At 32.2% G+C, this 26507-nt stretch overlaps 2 protein-coding genes across 2 annotated transcripts; one reads left to right on the forward strand and one right to left on the reverse strand.

Moving 5' to 3' along the window:
• Positions 1 to 155: 155 nt before the first annotated feature.
• LOC139504933 (cold shock domain-containing protein E1-like) lies at positions 156 to 14633 on the reverse strand (the record flags this gene model as incomplete). The annotated part of the gene is given in 11 exon segments (XM_071294813.1): positions 156 to 297; positions 1851 to 1994; positions 2729 to 2900; positions 3482 to 3645; positions 3979 to 4180; positions 4822 to 4976; positions 5913 to 6073; positions 6792 to 6888; positions 7862 to 7987; positions 11001 to 11189; positions 14575 to 14633. Coding segments are annotated over 10 exon segments (1402 nt in total), but the record flags the coding sequence as incomplete, so codon positions are not given.
• A 144-nt stretch (positions 14634 to 14777) lies between these two features.
• Positions 14778 to 24748, forward strand: LOC139504934 (charged multivesicular body protein 2a-like). Its single transcript, XM_071294814.1, has 6 exons — positions 14778 to 14907; positions 17398 to 17580; positions 18189 to 18368; positions 19265 to 19395; positions 20759 to 20820; positions 21963 to 24748. The coding sequence occupies exons 2-6, from the start codon at positions 17407 to 17409 to the stop codon at positions 22061 to 22063; spliced, it is 648 nt and encodes a 215-aa protein (XP_071150915.1). The 5' UTR covers positions 14778 to 14907; positions 17398 to 17406; the 3' UTR covers positions 22064 to 24748.
• The last annotated feature ends 1759 nt before the right edge of the window (positions 24749 to 26507 follow it).

A 26507-nucleotide genomic window follows, 5' to 3' on the forward strand; every position in this document is an offset into this window, starting at 1 on the left:
GGCAGAAGGGCGCGGATGAAGGCACCCAGGGCGCGGCTGAGGGCACCCAGGGCGCGGCGCCCTTCTATTTTGGGCTAGCGAGACCACTGCAACAAATATTAATGAATCCACAGTTTCTAACAGTCAGCATGTTGAATTTGATGATAAGTATTTACCTGGACTTTTATGGGCATTAGGTTCTTTATCAACAGTTCCAATGTATTTTTCTGGATGGATGACTAGGAATGATACACTTCCCTTAGATAAATATTTGATTCTGATAGCCATAAGTTTGTTACCATTTGATGCTGAAGGATCCTGAAACAAAAGATCAACTTTTAGTTTACAACATTAATCATTGATGTGTTCAATGATTTTTTTATTTCATTGTAATGTAATTTTGGATGTAAGGAGTCTTTTGATTGGCTGACAGTGTTTTGTATATCAGCTCATAGACGTAATGTTGTCATGTGACTGAGACGTCATCAACAATTTTTCATGATTTACTCAGCTTTAAATGGAATTTTATAAATTGATTCAGATAATTTCCATAAGAATCACCAGCATTCTGCCAGAGAAACTTATGTTTACATGAGTCTCTAGTCTAGAGATCTATTTTCTGTGAAGTCCTTCTAACAAATAAGTAACGAGAACAAAAAACAAGTAGTAAGTTAGCTTGGATCATTTTGGATATGCCTTTTACAAAAAAATTGTCATTTTGGCTTCAATAACTTTATGTCTTCAATATATACTGAGCCAAAAAAGTTTTATAGCAACAAAAAAATGAAATTTTATTTTATTACCAAATCATAACAAAATATAATTTTGATAATATAAAAATGGAATTATGACATGTCAGTAACAACACGAATGTTTAACACTCATATTCATTAGGATATTTTTTGTATGGAGCGCGGGAGGGTCAAAATGCGGAAATGAGCATAGTGTTATTAAAAATCAATTTCCCGGCCATGCTCTAAGTGCATCAATGAAGAATTGGAAGGCACACCAGCAGCTGCCTTTAGTCAATGCACTTCTCTTGTGGCCAGAAAAACGTGTTGACGTAAAGCGAAGGTAACCCTCCTCCCTCGTTGATGCTTGTTTTAGTTTACGACATATCGACCTATCCTGTGCAGTTGCAATTTGTTGATATCTGTTTGTTAGTCTCTAAACTGTTGACTTATGCACATTAAATTGAGCCACAACGTCAGCAACACTCATGCCAGCATCAACCATTTTGAGAGCCATCTGACGGTCATTTTCGGAGAGGCCTAGTTGACGCCCCATGCAATTTTTTCAAACTTTTATGTGTTTTTCTTACCAATGGTGTGTTTCTGAACGTTGGTGCCAAACAAAATTTAAATTTTGTTTTAAAAGTACAGGTACAGAAGGTAAAACTTCAATTACACGTGCAAAGCTGAAATGGCGCAAAATCAATCACCAGAACAAAAGTACGACTGTTTAAAATTACAGGTAAAACTAAGGATTATATCAATGATGTTTAATAAAAAAAAAATCCAGAAACAACATCAATCAAATTTGAAAAAAAAGTGTTGCTAAACTTTTTTGGCTCAGTATAGTATGTACCTAGACTAACTAGTAAATGACATCATAAGTGAAGAAATTTTATTGTGAAAGATTTCTACAAGTACGTCTTGAACAATGCAGTAGCTAGACTAACTGGTAAATGACATCATAAGTGAAGAAATTTTATTGTGAAAGATTTCTACAAGTACGTCTTGAACAATGCAGTAGCTAGACTAACTGGTAAATGACATCATGAAGATATACCTATGTGAAGAAATTTCATGGTGAAAGACATATCCGAAGATTTATACAAGTTAGTTTAAAAACAATGCTATAACTTGTACCTGTGTTACTGTAAATTCTACTTCTTCGTTAGTTTTGACTTCTTTTTTTGGATCCAGTAATTCACTGAAGTGGAAAAACATCCTTGCTTCTCGCTCAGTACATTGTATAAATCCATATCCATCTTTTAAATTTGTAATCACACCCTGAAAAAGCCATTCAATTGTATTAATTATAATCTGTTTTTACAAACAAATTTTACATTTTCTGCACTAACAAAAAGCAATGGTCAAAATCAGCACTTGCCACTGTGTCTTTATTAAAGGATCACACAGTATTTTTTTATAAACAGATGCCATCTGAACAAAGACGGATACGTCATTACTTTCTGAATCCTAAAGGTGCATGGATTGTATGATAGCATGCACTATTTCTAAATATAACTATATTACACATCATAAAATATAGATCCTGCTCAATGCTTAAAGACTAAATAGGGAAAACTTACTTCTTTTATGGCACATGTCAATATTAATAATATAACACCAATTGCAAACTCTTCACAATAAAATATGATCGGATACTTATAGATTCATGAGATTATCGTATCAACAAGAAAGATTTTCTTGCTTGAGCTGGTACAGCAAAGTGCGAAAAGCGAACGAGTTCAGATTAGCAATTATAATCTGTTTTTCGCTATTTTACCTGTAATGACGTTGTTAATTTCATTGTTAATTTCTCTTAACTACTGCACCTGTTCCCTTAGTTTCTAGCGATGATTTTTCATATCAATCAACTCTGTTGAGAAAGCATATTATCTGTTCTAGCAAGATCAAAGGAAAATTTCGTAAAATAGCAATAAAATATTTTTATTTTAAAAACAAATACAATCAAAGGTACAGAGAATGATACACAAAACAAACAACGAATTAAAACTTACTGTTTCCCTGTTCTCTTTATTGGCAGTAAATGATTCCTCCATTAATTTGATGTTTGTTGCTCGCTGAAGTTTATCTCGACGGTCGGTTGCTATGTTACATTCTACCACGTCACCTGACAACAAGGTGTAATCCCCACCCTGATCCTTGTCACCAAATGGAATTTCTACAGGTCTGTTAAAAAATCAAATTCATATTTATATCTTATGTATTTAGTGTCTATATCTTATGTATTTCATGTTTGGTAATTTTTAAACTGTACCAGTGTCTCTGATGTTCGCTAAAACTGGTTTTTTTTGTATAAATTTCAAGATTGTGATAGTTTTATAATTTCAATAAATTGACATGATTCATTTTACATGGTGATCATACTAATGAAGGATCTCTGTTATCTGAAATATCTAACATTGGTTAATTGTAGTTATTTTTTGGTGATGTACCCTTTTAGACTTGTTATACATTATATTTTGTAGTGTACTGTATCATAATTAAATGATCCATTGCCCCGAGAGATTTATTGTTGGCTATTATTCAGTCATAAATATTTTTGTGTATTTAGTGTATATATATGTTTTATTTCATAGAAATGAAAGTAAAAGACAAGATTTTTTAAAACTACATGCCTGCACATCTGGGTTTTTTAAAAGACCATAATTAATAGAATAAAAATCCTTAATGACTACTCACAGGTTTTTGTAACCAACTAATTTTTAATGATAGAGTATTAACCAAAAGAGAAGTATGAAATATTTTACCCCTTGGCAGATTCATAAGAGATTCGTCCCCCTAGAGGATCACTTTGTCGGCGACTATTTTTAAGAGTTCTCTGGACTGAGCCTTGTATTTTGTTGACACTTATGTCCTCAAATATAACAGTTCCAATGGGTACACTTTGAATATTTACTGCGACTTCCTTTGTCTGAAAAATAAATAAACCGGTTTAAAAAGGTAAACTTTGAATATTTACCGTCACTTCCTGTGTCAATTAAGTCTATGTATCAAAGATGCTTTAACTTCCAACAAGTTTTTTTTAAACATTTTCAGGACTAACAAAAGTCATCTTAATTTCTATGCTTGGCCTGAAGATAAACTGATGTTACATTTACTTCAAAAGGTCAACTGAAGTTTATTTTTTTACATCAACAATTATGTTTTAATAGGACAGCTATAAAAAATCCTTTTGAATGTGCCCTTATTAGCAGGAGGAAGTTACAGGAAAGAAGAAGCTAATCATAATTCAAATTGAACTTACATTTCTATTTTGAACATCAAAGTCAACATCATCCCCTAGATTTAGTTTGTTGATATCTCCTTTATATTCACTGTAGTGGAAAAAGATCTCCTTGACCACATCAGCTCGTTCGATAAAACCAAAAGAATCTTTCAAAGAGCAGACAACTCCTTGTACTTTACAACTGACTGGTTCAATCTGTCTTGCATGTAAGTTACCGTTCCTGGAAAAAGAAATCAGTTTAATTGTTAGCTTTACATGTGATATTCTTCTAAATGCTTGTTAATGACTTATGAATCATGTTTGACAAGGAACTGTTACTATGGATATTTTTTCACATCAATCAAATTCAATTTTTTTTTAATAAATTTTTGAATATAAAATTAGACTATTTCTTCTCATTATGAAATAGTTACACCAAAATAATGCTAGATGATAAAACAAACATGATGTTCAGTGGTTGTCATTTGTTGATGTGGTTCATATATGTTTCTCATGTTTTATATAGATTGGACAGTTGGTTTTCCTGTTTGAATTGTTTTACACTTGTCATTTTTGGAGCCCTTTATAGCTTGCTATTTAATATGAGCCAAGGCTCCCTGTTGAAGATAGTATATTGACCTATAACAATCCTACTTGATCATGTATTCTTATTGGCCGTTTCAGAATCTAAAGCATCATGGGTAATTTCATATGTTCGTACCCCAAAGTGAAAATAACGTTACGTCATTGGTTGAATTTCCATTGTTTATAACGTTTTAAACCAATCAAAACGCTTTGGTGTACGCTTTTGAAAATATTACCCAGGATGCATTAGATTATGAAACGGCCAATTTGAACTCACCTATTTTTATTCTACTATACCTTTTATCAGTTGCAATATAAAACTGGACTTGATCTTGGGCTATTGGTTTAAAAGTCTTATCAATAACATCATCAGATCCATACGGTAAAAAGAAAACTTCTCCATTATGTTGGTAAGTTACTCTCCCAAGGCTGTCTTCTGACAGAGCATAACCCTGTAATTAGAAAAAAAAATTAAAATTTTTTTTTTCATTATTATAACTGTTGACACAGAGATATGTCTTATTTTTTGAAATTTTGATAGCAAAATGCAAATTTTGTAATTAAAACACCAATATTTTAACATGTTAAACTATGCAGAACATTCAAAGTTAGTTAACCAAGACTGAAGGTGCAGTTCCAAATATCCTCCATGGAAATGAGAATTGAAAATGATAATACATCTGCATACCAAGGATCATTGGTATCTCTTAAACTAATCTAATCATGAAGTATATATGTAACCTATGCAAAACATTCAAAGTCGATCCATGACTGATGGGGTGGGCCAAATAGTCTTCATGGAAAGCAGATGATCCATGACTGATGGGGTGGGCCAAATAGTCTTCATGGAAATCAGATGAGCCATGACTAATGGGGTGGGCCAAATAGTCTTCATGGAAATCAGATGAGCCATGACTGATGGGGTGGGCCAAATAGTCTTCATGGAACATACCAAATACAAGAATCATTGACATACCACTGATAATCTGACCTAATCACAAATTAATACATGTAAACTAAGCATAAGTTGCAAAGTCAATAAATAGACCATGACTTAAAGAATGGACCAAATAGTCTCCATGGAATTGAGATGCTAAGAAAACTGCATATCAAGTATAGTGGTCCTACCACTAGCAGTTCCCCACAAACTGAACTTATCAATAACTAATACATGGTGTGGTACCAGTGTTCTCCACAGGGCCTTTTAGCATCATGGTAATGTGATGCTATAATCTTAAATGTGATGCTATCTTAAGTTGTTTTCTTATGGACTATGTTATGGGTGTGATGCTATAATTTTTAGAAACAAGATGGTATTTCAATTTCCCCTGTTTACCAGGATGCTAAATAAAATATCTGGGGAGAACACTGGGTACTTCTCTACTTACATTTTTGTTCTTTGTTGGCTTGGCTTCTTGTGCAATAGATCCTGTAAACTTCTCCTCACTCAAAACTTCATAAGATTGACTTCCAGAATTTAACAATACAATATGGCTTGCTACCGGTTTACCAGTCCTACGGTCATAGGTCATCTGGAACTCTACCGGGTCTGTTATATAAGGAAAGTTATTATATCATTATATATATATATATATATATATGTTTGTCCTATCAAATAATAGCTATGGTGACCATGTGATTTCAAAGACATTTTAGAATTAATGTTGCAATAGGAAAACAATTCAATATTCTGTACATGCCTGTTCAAATTCATTCAGAGGTTGTCATTGGATACTGTTAACTATTCTTGTTTTTTGTGTGTTGCTCATCATAAATCAAGCCGTCATGAATATGGGCTAAGGCAGGTCTTATGTTTTCACATTTGATTTGTTTCATATTTTGTTCATGTCATGTGGTTTGTAATAAAAGGTTGTCTCATTGGCAATCATACAGCATCGACTTAGGCTTTTAAATATTTTATTTACAGTAAATGTCTAGCATAGACTTCACAGAAGGAACCAGTACACTGTTGTTTTTTTTTAAATCCGAAGTCAGATCAAGTTCTGTGCATTCAAAAAAAAATTAGTAAGTGCTTTATTGTGATTTTCAAAGAATGGAAAAAACATTAGAATACAGGAAAATCTGCTTTAAGATAGATATTTGTATCAGATATCAGAATGCAAGTCCATATCATTGCCATACTAACTAATTTGCATTAATAAAAACCTCACAGTATTTTCTAAGAAAAACAGAACTTAATAAAGTTGCATAATTACTGAAAGCGAGCAGTGTGATGAATTATAATAAAGTTTAAAACAAGTGCTAACCTCCAATTTTAACCAAGTTAATATCATCTCCATATTCACTAAAATGAAAGAAGAGTCGTGAATCCCTTTCACAACACTGAATAAATCCATAGGAATGCTGAAAGTAAAACAGAACATGTTAGCGCTATAAAACCAGGTTCAATCCACTATTTTCTACATTTGAGAATGCCTGGACCAAGTCAGGAATATGCCAGTTGTTGTCCATTCGTTTGATGTGTTTTATCGATTGATTTTACCATTTGATTAGGGACTTTCCGTTTTGAATTTTCCTCAGAGTTCAGTATTTTTGTTATTTTACTTTTTACAAGCTGTTTATAAAACCTCATCTGAAAATTTCTTCTAAAATTAAACATTTTTTTTTATTATATTATGAATAAAAGCCTTTAAAGTTTTATTTAATTCACAATTATGATTTAAATATTGATTGTTGGTTGCTTAACATCAACCTGTAATTATTTAATGCATGTTCAGGACAACACAGTTATGAAACTATATATACTGACAAATTGCTTGATCTCAAAGATTTTTTTTCTATTTCCATGCGAAACCATTTCACCATAAATGTATCAATCAATTATTGTTAAGGAGGTAGACCTAGGTTAAGGGAAATAACTCTTAAAATCATCGGTACGTTTGTGTCAACCATTTTTAAAAATATATTCTAAGCTTCTAGGTTACATAGATTATTTTCAATCTGTTTCAGGTAAATGCTTAAAATACATAGATGAACTTACAGTAGTTGTCGTTTGTTTATGTAATATATACGCGTTTCTCGTTTCTCGTTTTGTTTATATAGATTAGACTGTTGGTTTTCCCGTTTGAATGGTTTTACACTAGTAATTTTGGGGCTTTATAGCTTGTTGTTCGGTGTGAGCCAAGGCTCCGTGTTGAAGGCCGTACTTTAACCTATAATGGTTTACTTTTTAAATTGTTATTTGTATGGAGAGTTGTCTCATTGGCACTCACACCACATCTTCCTATATCTATTGACTTTTACAAACGCTTAACTGATTTAAAGAGTTATCTCCCTGAACCAAGGTCTACCACCTTAAATGAATTTAAATATTTACCAAAAGCTTCTCAATAAATCCTGTTTCCCTCCCTACTCCATTGCTGTTGATGTGTGAATTGATCACTGGTGCTGTGGCTCTTTGAAATGACACGATTGCAGGATCTTGTGTGGACGGCTGGAAATTCTGATATAACAAAAACATATTGTATCAAATTTCTTGTACAGGTTATAGATCATGTAGATTTGACATGTTTTAAAAATGTTGTGGGGTTTTTTTTGTGTTTATTTTAAAGTGAAATTCTTTTAACAGTGTAGTGTACTACTTTTAAGACAAATTTTTTCAAAACTATAAAATTTATATTTTCTACCACTCAGACTCAAAATATGGACAATAATATGAATTAAAATTCAGTTTGATAGTTTCAGACATAATTTTTTTATCTTCTTCAACTCAACCAAATAATCACTTTAATTTACTTTAAAACTCCAAAACAAAATTTAAATGTAATTTCACCCAACCCTCTGCTATTCTACTTATTATCTTATATAAATGCATTATACATTTGGAATTTGTATGTAAAAAATGTACAAGTAATACATTTTCAATAATAGGAACTATATTTGTTTTCATCCAAAAAATCAAAAACTCTTCATAGATACCAGGATTGAAAGTTTTGCCAACTACTGCTAATCTATTCCCGAGGTTGAAAGTCCTTAGTATTTGAAAAAATCAAAGTTTTGTAAACAGTTAATTTATAATTATGTGAACACAGAAGTGCTTGTGATACCATCGGGAATAATCAAAGAGCTGATAGCTCTGAAGTGGAAGAAGGTGAATAAAAAGTAACTTGAATTACCATAAAAGCAGCCCCACTTACCAAGGCTGCTTTGTTCCATTATTGTTAAAATGTATTTTTTTCTTCAAACAAGAAAAGGTCATAAGTACATGGATTTCCCATCTGTACAATCATTTCCTATGTTCAGTTGACTATGAAAATTAGGTAAAATCTTTAATTTGGCAGTAAAATTAAGAAGATCATATCAAGAGGAACACATGTGTACTAAGTTTCAAGTTGATTGGATTTCAACTTCATCAAAAACTACCTCGACCTTAAACTTTATAACCAGAAGCAGGACGGACGGACAGACTAGAAAACATATTGCCCATAAATGGAGCATAAAAATAGTAAGACTTGTTACATACCCGCCAACTTTTGAAAGTTCCCATATGGGTTTTTACTGCACAACAACAATTTTAAAGGTTACAATTTTTAGCGACGTATTTTGCAAGATCTGGATTGTCTAGAAAAAGTGTCATATTTGTATGATGAACTTGCATGCCTTTTCCTTAAGTCTGTTTGCATGATTCTAGTTATATATTAAATCGGTAGAAAAAATATACATGAAGCTAGCAGACCAGGGTTTATTTTCCAGATTAAGAATATTAGATGCTTGTTGAAATTTCCAATTTTGAATAATGCACAAAGATGGACCTTTAACAGGTTGGGAACAACACTCCAAATGAGGGTAACTAACTGGAAGATCATCACAACCCACTGTAAAAAATGAGCACAAAAAAAGTCATTTATATTCATATTATTTGATGAAACTTTTCCCTAAGAACTATGCATCTATTAAGTACTGAATGGTCAAAACATCATGTTTTTTTATCGACATAAATTTTGTCGTAAATGTAACCAAATGATGTAGAAATTGTGTGTTTTCTTCAAATTTCCATCAAATTGTAATGTTTATAGTTCCTTTATTGCCTCTCTATTTGAATAAAATAAAATAATAAGAAGAATCTGTTTCTTGTTTTGTTTTGTTTTTGACAAATGATTGTTCACTGCTTGCAAATGAATCATTATATTTATATATCTTATCTGTATATATTTTTGTAGAAAGCTTAAAAAGACTTAATAACAGTGTAAAATGTCTTGCTATTTCTTAGCTTACACAATAAAATCTAATATATACTAACATTTACAAATTTAAATTTCAAGATTTTACTAGGAATTAATTAATCTAACTACTAGACCTTTCATTAGTCTAGTTGCACATATGGTATGTTCACTTCTAGACAGCCAGAAACAAATTTATCATATAAACTTCAATGTAATCCTTGAAAGGAGGTCTAGATTGCTAAAATAATTTATAAATTTTAATTTTTTTATTTGTCCAAAATCATTTAAATTCATTTAATCAACATCATTTTATGATTATTTGATTAAAATATTAATCATTTATAGTCTTTTTACAATTTACATTTTTGAAAGCAAAATAACTGAAAACAGGCTAAAACAAAGGGAAGTAACAAAAAAGTATTTCAATATTCCCAATACACATCGTTTTGATAACACAACGGCAGTTAGCCGGAGGTAAACATCGTTGATTACCAGTATGTTTGACACCCAAGCTGTCAAGTGAAGCCATATAATTATACATCTTCTTTGATGTTCAGGTAAAATTTAACACAGGTGTCAATTACACCCGTACAGTAGTAAGAAATGATCAAATATTCATTCATGAAATATTTCATACACGGGAGTTTTTTCTCCTAAACGGGAGAACGGGAGGAGACCCCTGAAAACGGGAGTTTTGTACTCCCGTCAGGAGGGTCACATGTATGTAATACGAAGGGCATCTAATTCACATGACAAAGGAAAACCATGAATAAAGACAACACTTTATATATCCTTTTTATTTATATAAAAACAAAATCTTCTTGTCTGCAGGATTGCAAATTCGTAACTTCAAGGGCGAACTTGTAAACAGGGCGAGTTGTCCCGATACCAAATTCACGCATGCGTAATACAAATTTCTACAGTTAAAACATCCTGTTACAAGTAAACAAATAACGTTCATGTGGATGAGATGAAATCTAATAATTTACATAAATAAAAGGGTCATATTTACGATAGTGATTGTTTTACAATCATAATTTACAAATTAAATGATTCAGATGCCTAATCATGTGTAAAAATCGGTGTCAGGAATCTTAAGTTGTTTTGAAATTGTAATACACGAAATGAATGCGGCATACGGAGACTCAATGCCAAGGGTCGGCCCCTTAAGTCTTCAGAAGACTTGACGTCTTCTTCCACTAAAAACTCTACCAGCAGGCCAGTGACATCGACACAGTGGATGATAAATGTTTTCTTGGACCAAAATGAATCACCAATTTATAGTATACATGCCTTCCACTGAGGACTGTTCAACTTCTTTACAGCTGACATAGTTGTTTTGTTTCCTTGGGAGTTTCCTAGTCCTCAGAAGTGCAGTCTGTGCAGTTAAGTTCTTTTATGGGCTTTTGTTGTTTATTTCTTCCTTTGTTTGTTTTGGTTTTTTTCTCAGTTTCTGATGCTGGGTGGTACTACATCTATGGGCTAAAATATGAAAAAAAAGAATGTGATTTTTTTTGGTTGGTTATTTGATTAAGTTTTATTTGTTTGGTAATAAAAAAGTATAACCTATTTATTTTCAAGCTTAACTCACCACTTTACCAATTTTGAAAGAAGATTTACATGTTAAACAGCCGAGATTGATGTTTTGTGCAAAACATGGTACAGTGTATATTAACCAAAATACATAAAAACTTGATTCCTGCCTCCTAACAGAAAAAATTGGGTACCAAGGAGGTAGGTGATTTTTTTTCTTTTATTATATTTCTTTGGAAATGCTCTTGTCATCTTGTATAATATTAATATTTGTGTGTTGATTTTGACAGATCTGAACTTCAAGAAAATATACAAAACGTTCTGGAAATTCAAGTCTGTAAAATTTTAATGAGTTCTGTGTAAACAATTATTCTAAACTATTCTAAAGTGAAGGAATGTCAGAAATCCAGGAAACCATTCATTGATATTCCATTCGCAACAGAAAAACAAGTGTAACTGTGAGCAGTAGATGATACCCCCGCCGCAAGTGGATAATGTTAATAGTGTAAAAATATGTAAGTGTTCGGTAAACAGGAAGTTGCCGAGTGATGAATCTGAAAACGCATCACACAGTATAGCTGACTAATATAAACCCTGAAACCAAATTTCAGAAATCCTGGAATTATAGTTCCTGAGAAAAATGCGACGAAATAAAATGGTAAGTGTTCGGTCAACAGGAAGTTGTCGAGTGATGAATCTGAAAATGCATCACACGGTATAGCTGACTTATATCAAGTCTGAAACCAAATATCAGAAATCCTGGTAGTGCAGTTCCTGAGAAAAATGTGACGAAAAATTTTCAACTTGGCTGTCAGGTGTAAAAATGATACAAGTGTTCGGTAAACACGAAGTTGTCGAGTGATGAATCTGAAAACCCATCACACAGTATAGTTGACTTATATCAAGCCTGAAACCAAATTTCAGAAATCCTGGTAGTGTAGTTCCTGAGAAAATGTGACGAAAAATATTCATGGGACAGACGGACTGACTGACTGATCGACTGACGGAAGGACAGACAGAGGTAAAACAGTATACCCCCCTTTTTTTCAAAGCGGGGGTATAATAACGACATCAAAGAAAGACATCACAGCAAATATTAAAGTTGCCTTTTCACGTCATAATTATTAGGAACAAGTGTCTTCATGAAAGATGATGAGAATACACCTTACAGCTATTTCTCCGCCATTCCTGGACATCTCAAAGGTTACTGTAAAATGTTGAACTCATACTAGAATGTATATATCTGAAGCCACAATGGAAAAGCAATTGGTGTATGATTCTCTGGTCTATAGGCAGAGATTTCTAAATAGCGATAAGGTGTATGATCCATGCCATGGGAAGTAGCCTGAAGGAGAACCTGTCCCTTGGGGTCTCACTAATTAGCGACAACAAGCGTCAAGAAGCGACAACAAGCGTCAACAAGCGACAAGAAGCGACAACAAAAATTATTTTAGCGACAACAAGCGACAAGAAGACTATTTAGCGACAAGAAAACAATTTTTTTATTAGATATAAAGAAATCTTTATTTAATGTTTTTTTTTTAAATATACGAGCAGATATGTCTAATTAAAATGTTTTATTATATAGATAGACGAAGAAATGAAACATTTGTGAGAAAGAAAGAGATTGTGAAGTTTATATTAGTATATTGGTAGATGAAGAAATTTAACATTTGTGAAAAAGAAAGAGATTGAGCTTCTTTTTTTAATTTTTAAATATGAAGAATATGTATAAGATAATGTATGTCTCACTCTGTTTTCATCAAAGTCAAAGTATGAATAAACGAATGGAAATATATATGGAGCGGGCATAATGGAATATAATATTTTGATTCATTTGCTTAATACTATGCTCTAAGTGTACTCTTGTTATGTCAATTCGATGCTTTATTTGTAGAACTCTCAGCCACGCTTTGCCATCTTTATAAAAGTTGAATGGCTTCAGTCAGCTTGGTATAGCAAAGGAAATGCACACGCTATATAATTGAAACAAAAACAAAAAAAAGGTCAACTTTCCTTTAAAGGATTTATTGAAACAAAAACATGAAATATTATTTCCTTTTTAACAGTATAATTCATTGTTCTTGATAGGAACAACATTAGATGTGGCTTCACCCTAAGGTAATAACAGTACACACAATGTGGAACATCAGATGAGATTAACGAGTCGTGTGTCCCCTGTTTTATTGCTACAATAACATCCAATTAACACCTTCAACTTTGTACACGCGTCAGACTATACAATTACACGCACCAGAATATACAATCATTGTAAATAGTAAACACCTGTTGAAAACTCAAGATTGTCATTAATTTCCTTTCATCTTCAATCAATATGCATAAACATGATAAATATCGTTTAATGAGGCAATAAACAAATAAAAAGATGAAAACATTTACATTTCAATTTTCTTTTCCTCTTGTTTGATTTCAGTTCTTTGTATTTCACAATTTGTGTCAATATTTTCAGGACAATGATGCACAAGTAATTCATTTTGCGAGCTTAATACATATTGCACGAAAAGAGTTTTAAAAAACAAATTATAAGATAAATAATATGTTCTAAAACACAAGGAAAAGTAATCTCATATTACAATAATTAAACGTAATACATGTACTGGCTGTTATTCATAATAATTCATTTTTTTCTATCAATTTTAACTTTCTTGTCGCTAAAATTATTTTCTTTTGCATATTCTTTTAATATTTATTGCAATAATTAATTTTAATTAAAAAAAAATGTTTTCTTGTCGCTAAATAGTTTCTTGTCGCTTGTTGTCGCTTCTTGTCGCTTGTTGACGCTTGTTGTCGCTAATTAGTGAGACCGGTCCCTTGTATTAACTAAACTGGATGTAAAATATACTTTAATTAAATCGTAAAACACAGTTTATCAAACAAAACAATGTTAAGTCAGTCTATATATATATCATTGTAGAATGTTTTAAGTTCACAGTCTATTGATTTATTTAATTTGAAAAGAAGCCAAATAAAAGACCAATCCCCATTCCATGAGGATTTGGTTCTATAAAACACTGTTTAATAAATTTTTCAAATAAAGTGAGATATACAATTTTCCCCTAATAATAAAAATATATTGCGTAATTTTAAGGTTATGAATTTGTTAAAACCAGGTGCATGAATTTATTGCACTAACTGACTAAGTACGTATTGCGCAAATCCATCAGCTGACGTTGACGGTTTGAAAATACGGGTTTATGAACTACAAAGGACAACTAAAATACTAAAAATATAAACGTTGAATGTTTTTCTATTATTTCGTTTATGTTATTAATGAAACTGCCATCATAATTCACCATAATAAGTGAAATTTTACCCCAAATTTTGCACAGCACTGCAGCATAGCCGCCATCAAACTCTCGAACTCATTAATTTATTGAAATTTTAGAACTGAAAGATTATTTGTTCAGTTTTACAGAATTATTTACAGAATATTTTTAATGACAGATTTTGCATTAAAGAGAAATTAATAAACAAAAATGCAAAACATAAACATAACTTTTATTTTGTTTTAGAGACTAACCACATTCTCCGTGACGTCATTGTCAAAATACACATTGAAGCAATTTCCTGACTCAGAGTCACTCATTCCTTACAACTCAGTTACATTGTATTTTTCAGTTGAAGAACCTTAATTTTCATTTAGAAGGTAAAATTAATGTTGAACAAATGGTTAAGAAGTAAAAGATAAACACACAAAATTTTGACTGCAAAATTGAGGTGTCATTCTGATTCCCATAGAAGTCAAACAAATTATAACTGAACTGTCAAATTCTTGAGTTGTTACAGGCATTTTTCTGAAGGTATATTTTTGGGGGATTAAACTTATAACAGCCTTTTTATTTCACCAAACTGATGAATAATAATCTGAGGATAAGGTCAGAAACATAGAAACGACAAGAGTGACAATAATGTCAATAAACTTCATATAAATTATGGTCAGCAATGGACAGTTTGCGTACCTCATATGATTTCGTAATTTTCGTACTATATATTTTTCAATGGAAATTGTGACATCACAATCATTCTTAGTAGCACAAACAAACAAAAAAACGTGTCGACATGGATGAGGATAAGAGACCAAGATCAAAATCAAAATAATATTGCAGCATTTTAATTTAAGCTTTCAAGACGTGACCGCCATATTTCCATGGCAATCCATGTATTGTCAATGGAACATATCGTTTATACCCTGTAAAGACTCATCGTCCACACTAAGTTTTAATTCCAGTGAGCATGTTATAACATAAAATATAATAAAACAACACTACCAATGACACATATGTTTGTATCTGCTTGAACTCAGCTATGGTGCTGTGTTTTTATAGTGATCATGGTTCATATTTCCTTTACAATTTCTTGACAAAAGCCTAATTAATACTTTTTTGCATTTACTTCCATTCTCAATTTTATTTTTTACAGACATGACAGAGTTTGTCTTTAGTGCCGTGTGGAGGCAGTAGAGTGCCTCCCCGTGCTTCAGGTTTATGCTCTTATAATATACTAGATTATGGAGTGTGTGTCCGAGCGAGAACTGCTTTAGTTCATTACTTTAGGAATATTTATCAAAAAGCAGTATTTCAATATTCAGCCCCAGGGCTCACACTACTTCAGAATTATAGGGAGAAGTGACTTCTCTTTTTGAAACTGATAGGGAGAAGTGGTGAGATTTGAAAGAGAAGTGCTCATTCACGCGGGTGCGCTACAATGTTTGGATTTTACAATAGTATATAGGGCCATATGTAAATAATGTTCTTTTTATGTTGTTCAATTCATATGAGTAAAAAATTACAATTAAAGTAACATTTGAAATTAAAAGTTGTTTAAGTTTTACTAAGGTTCTTGTGAGAAACTACCAACTAAATATCTAGCACTAAAAAAAAAAAAATTATTTTAAAAAATGTAAAGAAATTATATCAATTACAATTTAATTAAAAATTATCTTGTGTATGAAATTCAGTGTTTCTCATAAAAAAAATATAAAGTTATTAAGCTGGGTCATACTATATTGATATTAGTATAATAGTCTCAGAGTTGAGCAACTTTAATCAATAGTTTGAAACATTCATAAAAAATATAGGGAATTATACACCAATCAATTAGATGTAACCAAAAGTTTCTTAAATGCGTGTGGGATGCGTAATTTTTCCCTTTGGGATCAATATTCTTCTGTCAGCTGTTCCATCCGTGCGTCCGTAGTAATTATTGTAAAAGTACGGATTTCGGTCATAGCTGGTCCGGTTCAGATCCGTAGTTTAGAAATCGGTTAATGGCGGACGTATGCAAGAAAATTTACAAAAATAAACGATGTTTGACAAGTTATTTGGAAAGGAACATGACGGTTTTAATGCAATAAATGGATTAAACATTTACTGGAGGCAACTTTTACCACGTTTAAATGAAGTAACAAACTTATTTTGCCGCCGAAATTTAGGTTGATGTACGTTTTCGAGTAACAAGCAGTGGAACTTGCGAAAATGCACGAAGTGATAAAAAGTTGTATTTTTATCAAATAACCTGATACACACTGCGAAGACAATGCTTCAACCTCTTTTCTAAAGATAATGAATAGTTTATGTCTGAATTTCTTTAATTATCAGTAAAAAATTAATGTTTCATCAACTTGGTAAAAATTGAAAATGTCCGATGACGGAAGCGACTGAAAGCGACTTTCGTCAAGAACAGGGCGACTTGTTTTCGCTTTTGGGGGTCGGGGAAAGCGAAGTGACGGTCGGGAGGGCGACTTCTTCGCCCAAGTCGCCTGGTTGCGTGAGCCCTGTATCAGCCCCATTCAACTATTTAGTCAGCCATCAGTCCTACCCTGATATACACTATCTTTTTTCGGGTAATTTATACTGATAGCGTTTGACATTTTCAGCTAACAAATTTATCAATTTTACATAACTTAAATTATTGTATGCTGGTTCATATTCTGGACGCCTAATTTAGGGGCCATCTGAAGGACGCCTCCGGGTGCGGGAATTTCTCGCTACATTGAAGACCTGTTAGTGACCTTCTGCTGTTGTTTTTTATTTGGTCGGGTTGTTGTCTCTTTGACACATTCCCCATTTCCATTCTCAATTTTACTCTCATTTTGTAGCGTTTAATCTACAAGGCATAACTTTTACTTGTTTTTCAGTGTGTCAACATGCCTTTAGAATGGCTCTTTGGAAAGAAAAAGACTCCGGAGGAAATGTTACGACAGAATCAAAGGGCATTAACCAAAGCAATGAGAGATCTGGATAGAGAAAAAGCCAAGATGGAACAACAAGAGAAGAAAGTTATTGCTGATATTAAGAAAATGGCAAAGCAAGGACAGATGGTTTGTTCAAACTAATTTTACTTCCTGCTTTAATGTTGATGTGCACATTCTCCAATGGTTTAACTGTTTTTCAAGCATAATTGTGAAATAATTGTAGGAAGAGAATTTTCAGACATTTTACATATAATCAAAATAGTGCTTGCTCAGGTGTAGGAGATGATGTTCCTTTACCTATAATTTAATTTATCATTGTATTTTTCTGCTTAGCATGCATTTGTGTCATCACAATTTATAAATTTCCAATTCTGTGTGACAAGAATTCAATTGTTTATACTCATGAAAAAATAAATTCAAGAAATAATGGTAGAATTACCCAAAAGATTTGACTGAACATGAAAACTGACATTGTTAATACATGTATAAAACAAGTGAATCCTGTGGTTCAATTTAATCACCAATCAAAAACACTTTTACAAAACTAAGTCATATATTTCTGGTTCAACAAGGCGAAGCAAAAATATCTTTATGGTAGTCCAATTCAGAAAGAATATTTGTAAGGTATTTTTGTTACTCATACATGTATGCCATGTTTTGGGGTTTTTTTTAATATGTAAGAATAACCATTTGTATTTTCATGGAATAAATGTTTATATGTTTCTTTATTTTAGGATGCTGTAAAGATTATGGCCAAAGATTTAGTTCGAACAAGACGTTATGTGAAGAAGTTTATTTTGATGAGAGCAAACATACAGGCTGTGTCACTAAAAATACAGACATTAAAATCAAATAATGCTATGGCCAATGCAATGAAAGGGGTTACAAGAGCCATGCAAACAATGAACAAACAGGTAAACCAGGGACCATGTTGGTGGTTGTCTCATGTCATATCTCAATAGTTTTTTTGTGAAATGTAATTAAAGCCAATTGCATTGAGTGTGTAGGTAAAGGTATTATCTTTGGTTAGCTTGCTTGCTAGCTGAACCGTGAAGTTAATATTATGTAAGGTATACCACAGTACCCTCCTTTCGAAGTAGTCTAGTCCTACATACAGATAGATAGATCCATGGTTATCTGTCGGACTAGTCTACTCTAAAAGGAGGGTTGTTTACCATACCTAATAATGACTTCACTCAATGCAATCGGCTGTAAATGTTGTCAGCATATCTTTGATTGTTGTTTTATATTTATTACAACTTTTATAGACTTTGTAAGTTTGGTGCTTAACATACTTTTTAGACAGACAGCTATTGCTGAAGACTCTTGTCCTCTAGATCATGAAGTCTTTTGGTTGTTTTATGATTGGGTTGCTGTCTCATTGACTAATAACCACCGATCTCCTTAATTTTGTTCAAAATGTTTATTATATAAATACTGCTAGCCTACATTGAGTGAAATAGCAAAGTTAAAGAAAAACTTCCATTTAGGAATATATTCAAAAGTTTTTTGGTATTACAAACTACCTTAATTACAAGAGGAATTTCTTGTATCCTCATGCTTTCTGTTAATTTTCCACGTTCGTGTATTTGTATTATTCTGCTTTTAAATAGAATTAAGAAAGGAAATATGTAAACTTACTTATTTTCTAACAAATGTAAATTAATGAGATACAAAGTCAAATTGAAAGTCAAAGGGTTTTATAACATATCCTTATTATTGCAAATAAATTATGAAATCATGGATGAACATAGGTGTTAGTGAGTTCAATTGCATCCAAAGTAATTAAGATGTTGTATTAATTCTGCAGTTGAAGCTTCCACAAATTCAGAAGATAATGATGGAGTTTGAAAAACAATCAGAAATAATGGAAATGAAAGAAGAAATGATGAATGATGCTATAGACGATGCTATGGGTGATGAAGACGATGAAGATGAAAGGTATGGTGACATTAAAAAGATATAGGAAGATGTGGTATGAGTGCCAATGAGACAACTCTCCATCCAAGTCACAATTTATAAAAGTAAACCATTATAGGTCAAGGTAAGGCCTTCAACATGGAGCCTAGGCTCACACCGAACAGCAAGATATAAAGGGCCCCAAAAATTACTAGTGTTAAACCATTCAAATGGGAATTAAAAGTTAAAAGTACATTATTCATTGATGGCACATATTGATGAAAAAGTTGTTTATTTTTAAGTAATACCTTGAAATTTTTTCTAAAAATTTAAACATTGATAAAATTGAGAATGGAAAAGGGGAATGTGCCAAAGAGACAACAACCCGACCATAGAGCAGATTTATTTGCCTGAAGCCATTTGAAATTTTTCAGGCTTTCAATCTAAAAATTATATTAAACCAATGTTAGCCTTACCAATAATGAAAGGCAAGGTACAGCAGAATTATGTAAAAGCCTCTCTAGTTTATGCATAAACATGTGAAGAAATGAAATGTAACCATGTTTGTTATGCTTTTCTTTCATGTCTTACATGTCTTATGAAGTGTTGACATTTACTCCTAAAACAGGAAAAAAAAAGAATGTGTCCATAGTACACGGATGCTCCACTCGCACTATCATTTTCTATGTTCAGTGGACCGTGAAATTGGGGTCAAAACGTTAATTTGGAATTAAAATTAGAAAGATCATATCATAGGGAACATGTGTACTAAGTTTTAAGTTGATGTAACTTTAACTTCATCAAAAACTACTTTGACCAAAAACTTGAACTTGAACTTCGCACTATCATTTTTTATGTTCAGTGGACCATGAAATTGGGGTCAAAACTATAATTTGGCATTAAAATTAGAAAGATCATATCATGGGGAACATGTGTACTAAGTTTCAAGTTGATTGGACTTCAACTTTATCAAAAACTACCTTGACCAAAAACTTTAACCTGAAGCGAACGGACGCACGGACGGACGGACGAACAAATGAACGGAGGCACAGACCAGAAAACATAATGCCCCTCTACTATCGTAGGTAGGGCATAAAAAGCTACTATCTTATGGGAACTGACTGTTTATTATTTTTCAACCCTTGATGAAATCATCTGAATTCCAGCACCTTTGGTCAAATAAAACATGGAGCACAGGATTGAACAAACAAACTATTCAAGTTAGATTTTGGCTGCTTGTTAAAAAAAGTTATTTCCATTTCTTTCTTTTTTTATAAATTATATATACATGCCTCATACATTCTTTTGGTATTTTGTTCACAAAAAAATTATGCTGATCCAATTTGTACACGCTACTTAAAATTATTGTTCTAAACTATTAATTTCTTAATGTTTTCTCTTTCAGTGATGCTATAGTTTTCTCAAGTTTAGATGAATTAGGTTTACAACTGACAGATGAATTATCAGGTATGTCCTGTTATTTCAAATTATGTTTACATAGAGAATAATACATGGCAAAATCCGTATCATATGTCGTATCATCCCGAGACACCAATATCAGCCCAAGGGCCTTTAGGCAACAATGACGTCATTCAATAAATTGTGTCACGCACGAATGACCATGCCTATTTTGAAGAAAAATATTTCTTAAGCTTACATAAATAAAAACTGAGTGTAAAAAAAAATTAAAAAAAAAAAAATTAGGGGTGTGATAAAGGGTGTGTCAAAGTTGCGCGATATGGATTAAACAGCAGGCTATTTATCACATATGAAAACTACTGTATTTACTACTAAACATATGATAAAACTTGATATATCAATTGTCATCTACTGTTGCTTCATATTTTTCTTTGGAATACCAATTATCGTTGAATTTGTGGGTACAGTGAACCATGAATTTAAATATTCAACTTATTACAAATTTTCCCTAGTCTTGTATGCAGGCTTTCAGCAAAACCACAAAATTAAATATCCACGGAAGTGTAAGTTTTCCTCAATCCACGAAAATCGGTACCACGAAAATAAGTGAAACCACAATAAGTTTCTATAATTAAGAATTGGGATTTAACCTTGTCAAGATGAAATGCAGGTAAGTAATACACTATAAGGTTTTACAATTGACAGATTTTAAATTGTTGAGTAAAAAAATAACAGGGTCAGAAATTAAAGTTTTATTTAAAAAAATAACTATCTCCATGTCTCACTATGGGATCCACTCTACACCACATAATGTAATTTTAAACAAAATGATCCTGAATGGATGTCCTTTATGAATCTTTCTTGTGTTCCTTTCATTTTATTTTGAGTGGTTCTTTTAAACTTACTTTCAGGTATTTATCATCTTTTATATTTAAAATATACATTTTAAAGAAATAATTATAATGTTTAGAAAACAACAAAATATGTATTATATAATAATATAATTGTTTGAATTTGAATATTTTACCATGTCATATTTCTACCTAAAATGGCCAGTTTAATAAACAGCAGTAAATAGGAACATACATGTGATATAAAGATAGTTGAAGATTAACAAACCTAAAATTATGATTTAAAATCCTGTTGTGGTTCAAACATTATTTATTTTAAAAAACATATCTTTTTTACAGGTTTACCATCAACAGGGGGAACATTAGCAGCAGGGGCAACAAAACAACCACAAGCACAGCTGCTGGAGGAGGAGGACCTAGCGATGCTGATGCTGATTTAGAGGCACGATTAGAAAACTTACGACGACAGTGAAACTGTGATAATATTACGGCTGTGGTGTACATGGGCATGACATTTGTGTAGAATGAGAGAGCTGTTCGTGTGCAATAGGGAACCTTTTTTCATTTATTAATCTTCACATATATATCTTGGCATAAAAGGAAGGAGCTCTGGGAATGCATTATCTGTACTTGTCAGTTATCTCTGTTGGATTTTTACAGTGTTCTTCAGTATTTTCAATTTAGCGCAAAATGATTTGAAATACCATTGGCCTTATCTGTAAACTATCGCATCAGACTTTAGTTTAAAACAATCTATTATAAAATCTATTTTAGATAGCCCCAAGGTGGTTAAAGGCCCTGAGGAACCCACTGGTATAAATCAAAAAAGGATTATTTTTTTTTTGGGGGGGGGGAACTTTGAATATTCCTCTTTAATTTTAAAACTGCATTTTACCCTGTTATTTGGTGATGCAAAAAGTTTGAGTCATAATATATATAAATTGTATACATTGCATTCTGTAATTTTCACTTGGTGTTCTGATAAACCAAGACATTGTACTTTAACTTACATATCAATTATTCCATTTTCTGGTTGTAGTCATTTCTGTGTCTATGACTTAAGTCTGCATTAATCTACAGAAAGAATGATGAATTTGATACATTTACAGTAAGGTAGCAACAACATTCAAAATGTAACTGTGCCAAATTTTTATACATATAGAAACCTAGATGTTTTTAAGGCTGCATTTCTGTTGTATAAGTTCAAACATATATCCTTACTGTCAGATTACTGCAAATCACATCCAAAATGACCTTTTCTCTTCCAGTTATTTATTTTTTTATCTATACAATCTCTGAATTTTTTTATACTGTGTACTTGCCTAAACTATATTTCTCTAATTCTTCATCAATTTATCCCTTTCTGCACCCATTGTATAAAGAAAATTTACATCAACGTGTGGTTCGTTTGATCTCAGTACTTCATTGGTTTAAATCAGATTATGACGTCAAATTTTCTTGCTTTCCTCTGAATTTCCTATTGTGACGGCATGAAAAAAGGCGACCATGCCTGATAACATCACATAGAAAAGAACACATCTTTTTGCAGATCATTTGGAAAGAAGGAATAAGTTTGCCTGCATAATGTTAGAAAATCATTTAGAGAAACAGATTCCACCACCAAGTCCTCGTGTAATACGATATTTATCCTCTCTCGACTTTTAAATTTTAAATATTTAAAATGCTCAGGCAAGCCTCACTGTCTTGAGTGGATAAATATCGTATTACACTCTATGCAGTGGTAGAATCTATATGTATCAGTACAAACAAGGTTATTTGGTTCAAAAGTACTCTTGGTGGTGAATCACTGTGATAATAGGGGACAGTTATTCATTTACAACCTCTGTGTGTATATGTGTATGGAATATGCAGAAACTAACCCCTTATTTATTAACAATATCTGTTAAAAATTCACTAGTAAGGAGGATTATTAAACTTATAATCTTGAGTGTATTTTTGTTTTGCAGAGTGACAAGATGATCCTCAGATTTAATTTAAAAAATATTAAAAATAATATTTTAATTGAATATTTTAAAAAGTGAGAAAAAAATTGTTTTATGTGCGACATAAAAGAAAAATCTTCAAATATAAGAGCTTTTTCATTAAACTGGATGTGGGATGGTTCTGGAGAGACTTGTAAACCCTCAGAAAAACAACCATGCTTTCTTCTATAAATTAACTTACTTAATTTGAATCAGCATACTATGTCCAAGAAATAGTTTCTCTTCCTTCTCTCTCGAGCCTTGGTAGCCAAGTGGTCTAAGTAGTTTTATCTGCTGTATCACTTGCATGCCAACCAGGAGGTAGGGAGTTTGAACCCACACAAGGTAGGTGCAGTGTGTGTTTGACGACTCTTATCATACTTGTTTAGGATTGACAGTATCCTATACTGAGATGAGTGTTCTCTGCAGACACTCCAACTTCCTCCACCATTAAAAACTGACCACCGTGATATAACCAATATTGTTGAAAGAGACATTAAGGTGGTACGTACCAACACTTTAACTAAAATTATTTGGCTCGTTTAATTTTCATAAAATTTTAACAACGTATTAACTTTGACCCTTTGACAAAAATGTAAAAATTTCAAAAAATTTGAACCAACCATTTTATCAGAAAAATTACACTGGTTATATAGCAGATTGAGAAACACTTATTTTGATCATTGAGAAGCTTTGATATTCCCTTAACAACACAACGTAATTAAAACGTTTAGCTGATTTTACAGAGTTATCTCCCTGTAGTGTAAGGTACCATCTTAACCCAAATAATCAATCTTTTAAAATACACTCATACTTTCTTCAATTTGAAAATAGTACTATGAGGATTTCTTCCTATCCAAAGTAATAACTCTTGTTATATGTTGTTATTGAAATCCTATCTGGTATTATTTCTCAAATACAATTTTGCAAGATGTGAATATATATAATCCTAGTTATCAACTTACAAAAAAAGTATACTGATACAATTTCTGTAATTAATACAGAGAAATGTAAAACATTAATTCCTTACTTCATTTATTTTAAAATAAATTATTGTATTTGTTTTGATAGTATATTGTATCATAGTGTAAAGTTGTGTAAATAATTTATATTGTGAGTATTAAAGAGTCATTTTATAGATAACACTTTTTTTGTTATATTTAAACTATTGACTGGTTAGTTGCCAATCTTTGTCTTTTTGAAATCAAACAGATGCCTCTTGACCATTTTTCTTGTTTTGTAAGTAGCCATAAAGCTGGTATCTAAGTTTTTACAACCACTGGATCATTGCCACAGCTGGATGCCAGAAAGTCCAAGATTGATAAAATATCATTGATCTATTATATAGTCATTTTTATAAATTTACTGTTTGGAAAAGTATGAATTATTCTAAATACTAAGGATGTTCTTTATCCCAGACAGAAAACCTTAGCTGTATTAGGCATAGTTTTGGAACTTTTGGTCCTCAATGCTCTTCAACTTTGTATTTGTTTTGGCTTACAATTTTTTTTTTTATCTGAGCGCCACTGGTTAGTCTTGTGAAGACGAAATCTGCGTCTGGCGTATTAAAATATAAACCTGGTACCTTTTGAAATCTATTTATTTGTGTGTTTCTCTGTCCTATATGTTCTCCCATTTATTTGTATTGTAGTCCTGTCATTGTAATGTTCTCATTTTAATGATATATTTAACATTGCCATAAAAGCGGGGAGGTTTGGCTAGCCATAAAACCAGGTTTCAACCCATCGCTTTTTTCTCAAAATGTTATATACCAAGTCAAGAAAATGGCCATTGCTATATCTATAGTTCGTTTCTGAGTGTCTTTACATTTAAGTGTTGTTTTTCTGTGGTGTCGTAGTTCTCTCATATTTGATGTGTTCCTCAGTTTAGTTTTGTAACCAGGATTTGGTTTTTTTCTCAATTGATTTTGAATTTCGAACAGCGGTATACTACTGTTGCCTAAATTTATTGAAATAGATATAAGAAGATATGGTATGAGTGCCAATGAGACAACTCACAATTTGTAAAAAGTAAACCATTATAACTGTCAAAATACTGCCTTCAACACACAGCCTTTTGTCATTTTGTCATTTTCTGTAAATTCTGTATTTAAATTGAATTAACCCGGTGTTCTAAACACTGAGGTTTTTCTAACCCCAGTCAAAAGATGGCCTTAGTCGTAATTTGGTGGATTTTTTTCGAAATTTTAGGCTAACAAGGGCTAAGGGGGCATTATGTTTTTTTTGTTCTGTGCTTCCGTCCATCCATCTGTCGCTCTTCATGTTAAAGTTTTAAGTCAGGGTAGTTTTTGATGAAGTTAAAGTCCAATCAACTTGAAACGTACTACACTTGTTCCTAATGATATGATCTTCAAAATATTAAGGTCAAATTAGAGTTTTATCCAAGTTCACGGTCCACTGAACATCGAAAATGATAATGCGAATAGAGTATCCGTGTACTACTAGTAATACTACTATGGGCACATTCTTGATTCTTCATGCTTAAAGATATTGATTTTATAATTATGTATATAGTTGGTCATGACAAGTTTCAGACCAATTGCGAATTTTGATCTGGTATGATTATTTAAGCAGTTATGGTCCTTGTCACTTAAGTAATCTTTTTCCACACTTATTTTCGTCATGCTTGAAAACTTTGATTTGATATAAAGTTTACACCCATGATGAGTTATAGATCAATTTAGCATTTTGTTTCAGTACAACGAATTCTTAACGCGCGGTTGTCTGTATTGCCAGTCCAATACTCAAAGAATGCTTGTTCACTTAGAGAAAAGTCAACAGTTTTGATTGAAATCTGCCCTTTTCCCCCTTTTTGTCGAGCCTGAGACTTTTGTTCGCAGAAAGCTCGACACAGTGATCCGGCGGCGGCAGCGACGTCAGCT

The sequence above is a fragment of the Mytilus edulis genome, unplaced genomic scaffold (genome assembly GCF_963676685.1).
Source record: "Mytilus edulis unplaced genomic scaffold, xbMytEdul2.2 SCAFFOLD_1259, whole genome shotgun sequence".
Lineage (NCBI taxonomy): Eukaryota > Metazoa > Mollusca > Bivalvia > Mytilida > Mytilidae > Mytilus > Mytilus edulis.

Coding starts and splice junctions, on each gene's coding strand:
- LOC139504934 (XM_071294814.1), top strand. CDS start 17,407: ATGCCTTTAGAATGGCTCTTTGGAAAGAAAAAGACTCCGGAGGAAATG. Junction 18,369..19,264: donor TGCAAACAATGAACAAACAG/GTAAACCAGGGA, acceptor TTAATTCTGCAG/TTGAAGCTTCCACAAATTCA. Junction 19,396..20,758: donor GAAGACGATGAAGATGAAAG/GTATGGTGACAT, acceptor TTTCTCTTTCAG/TGATGCTATAGTTTTCTCAA.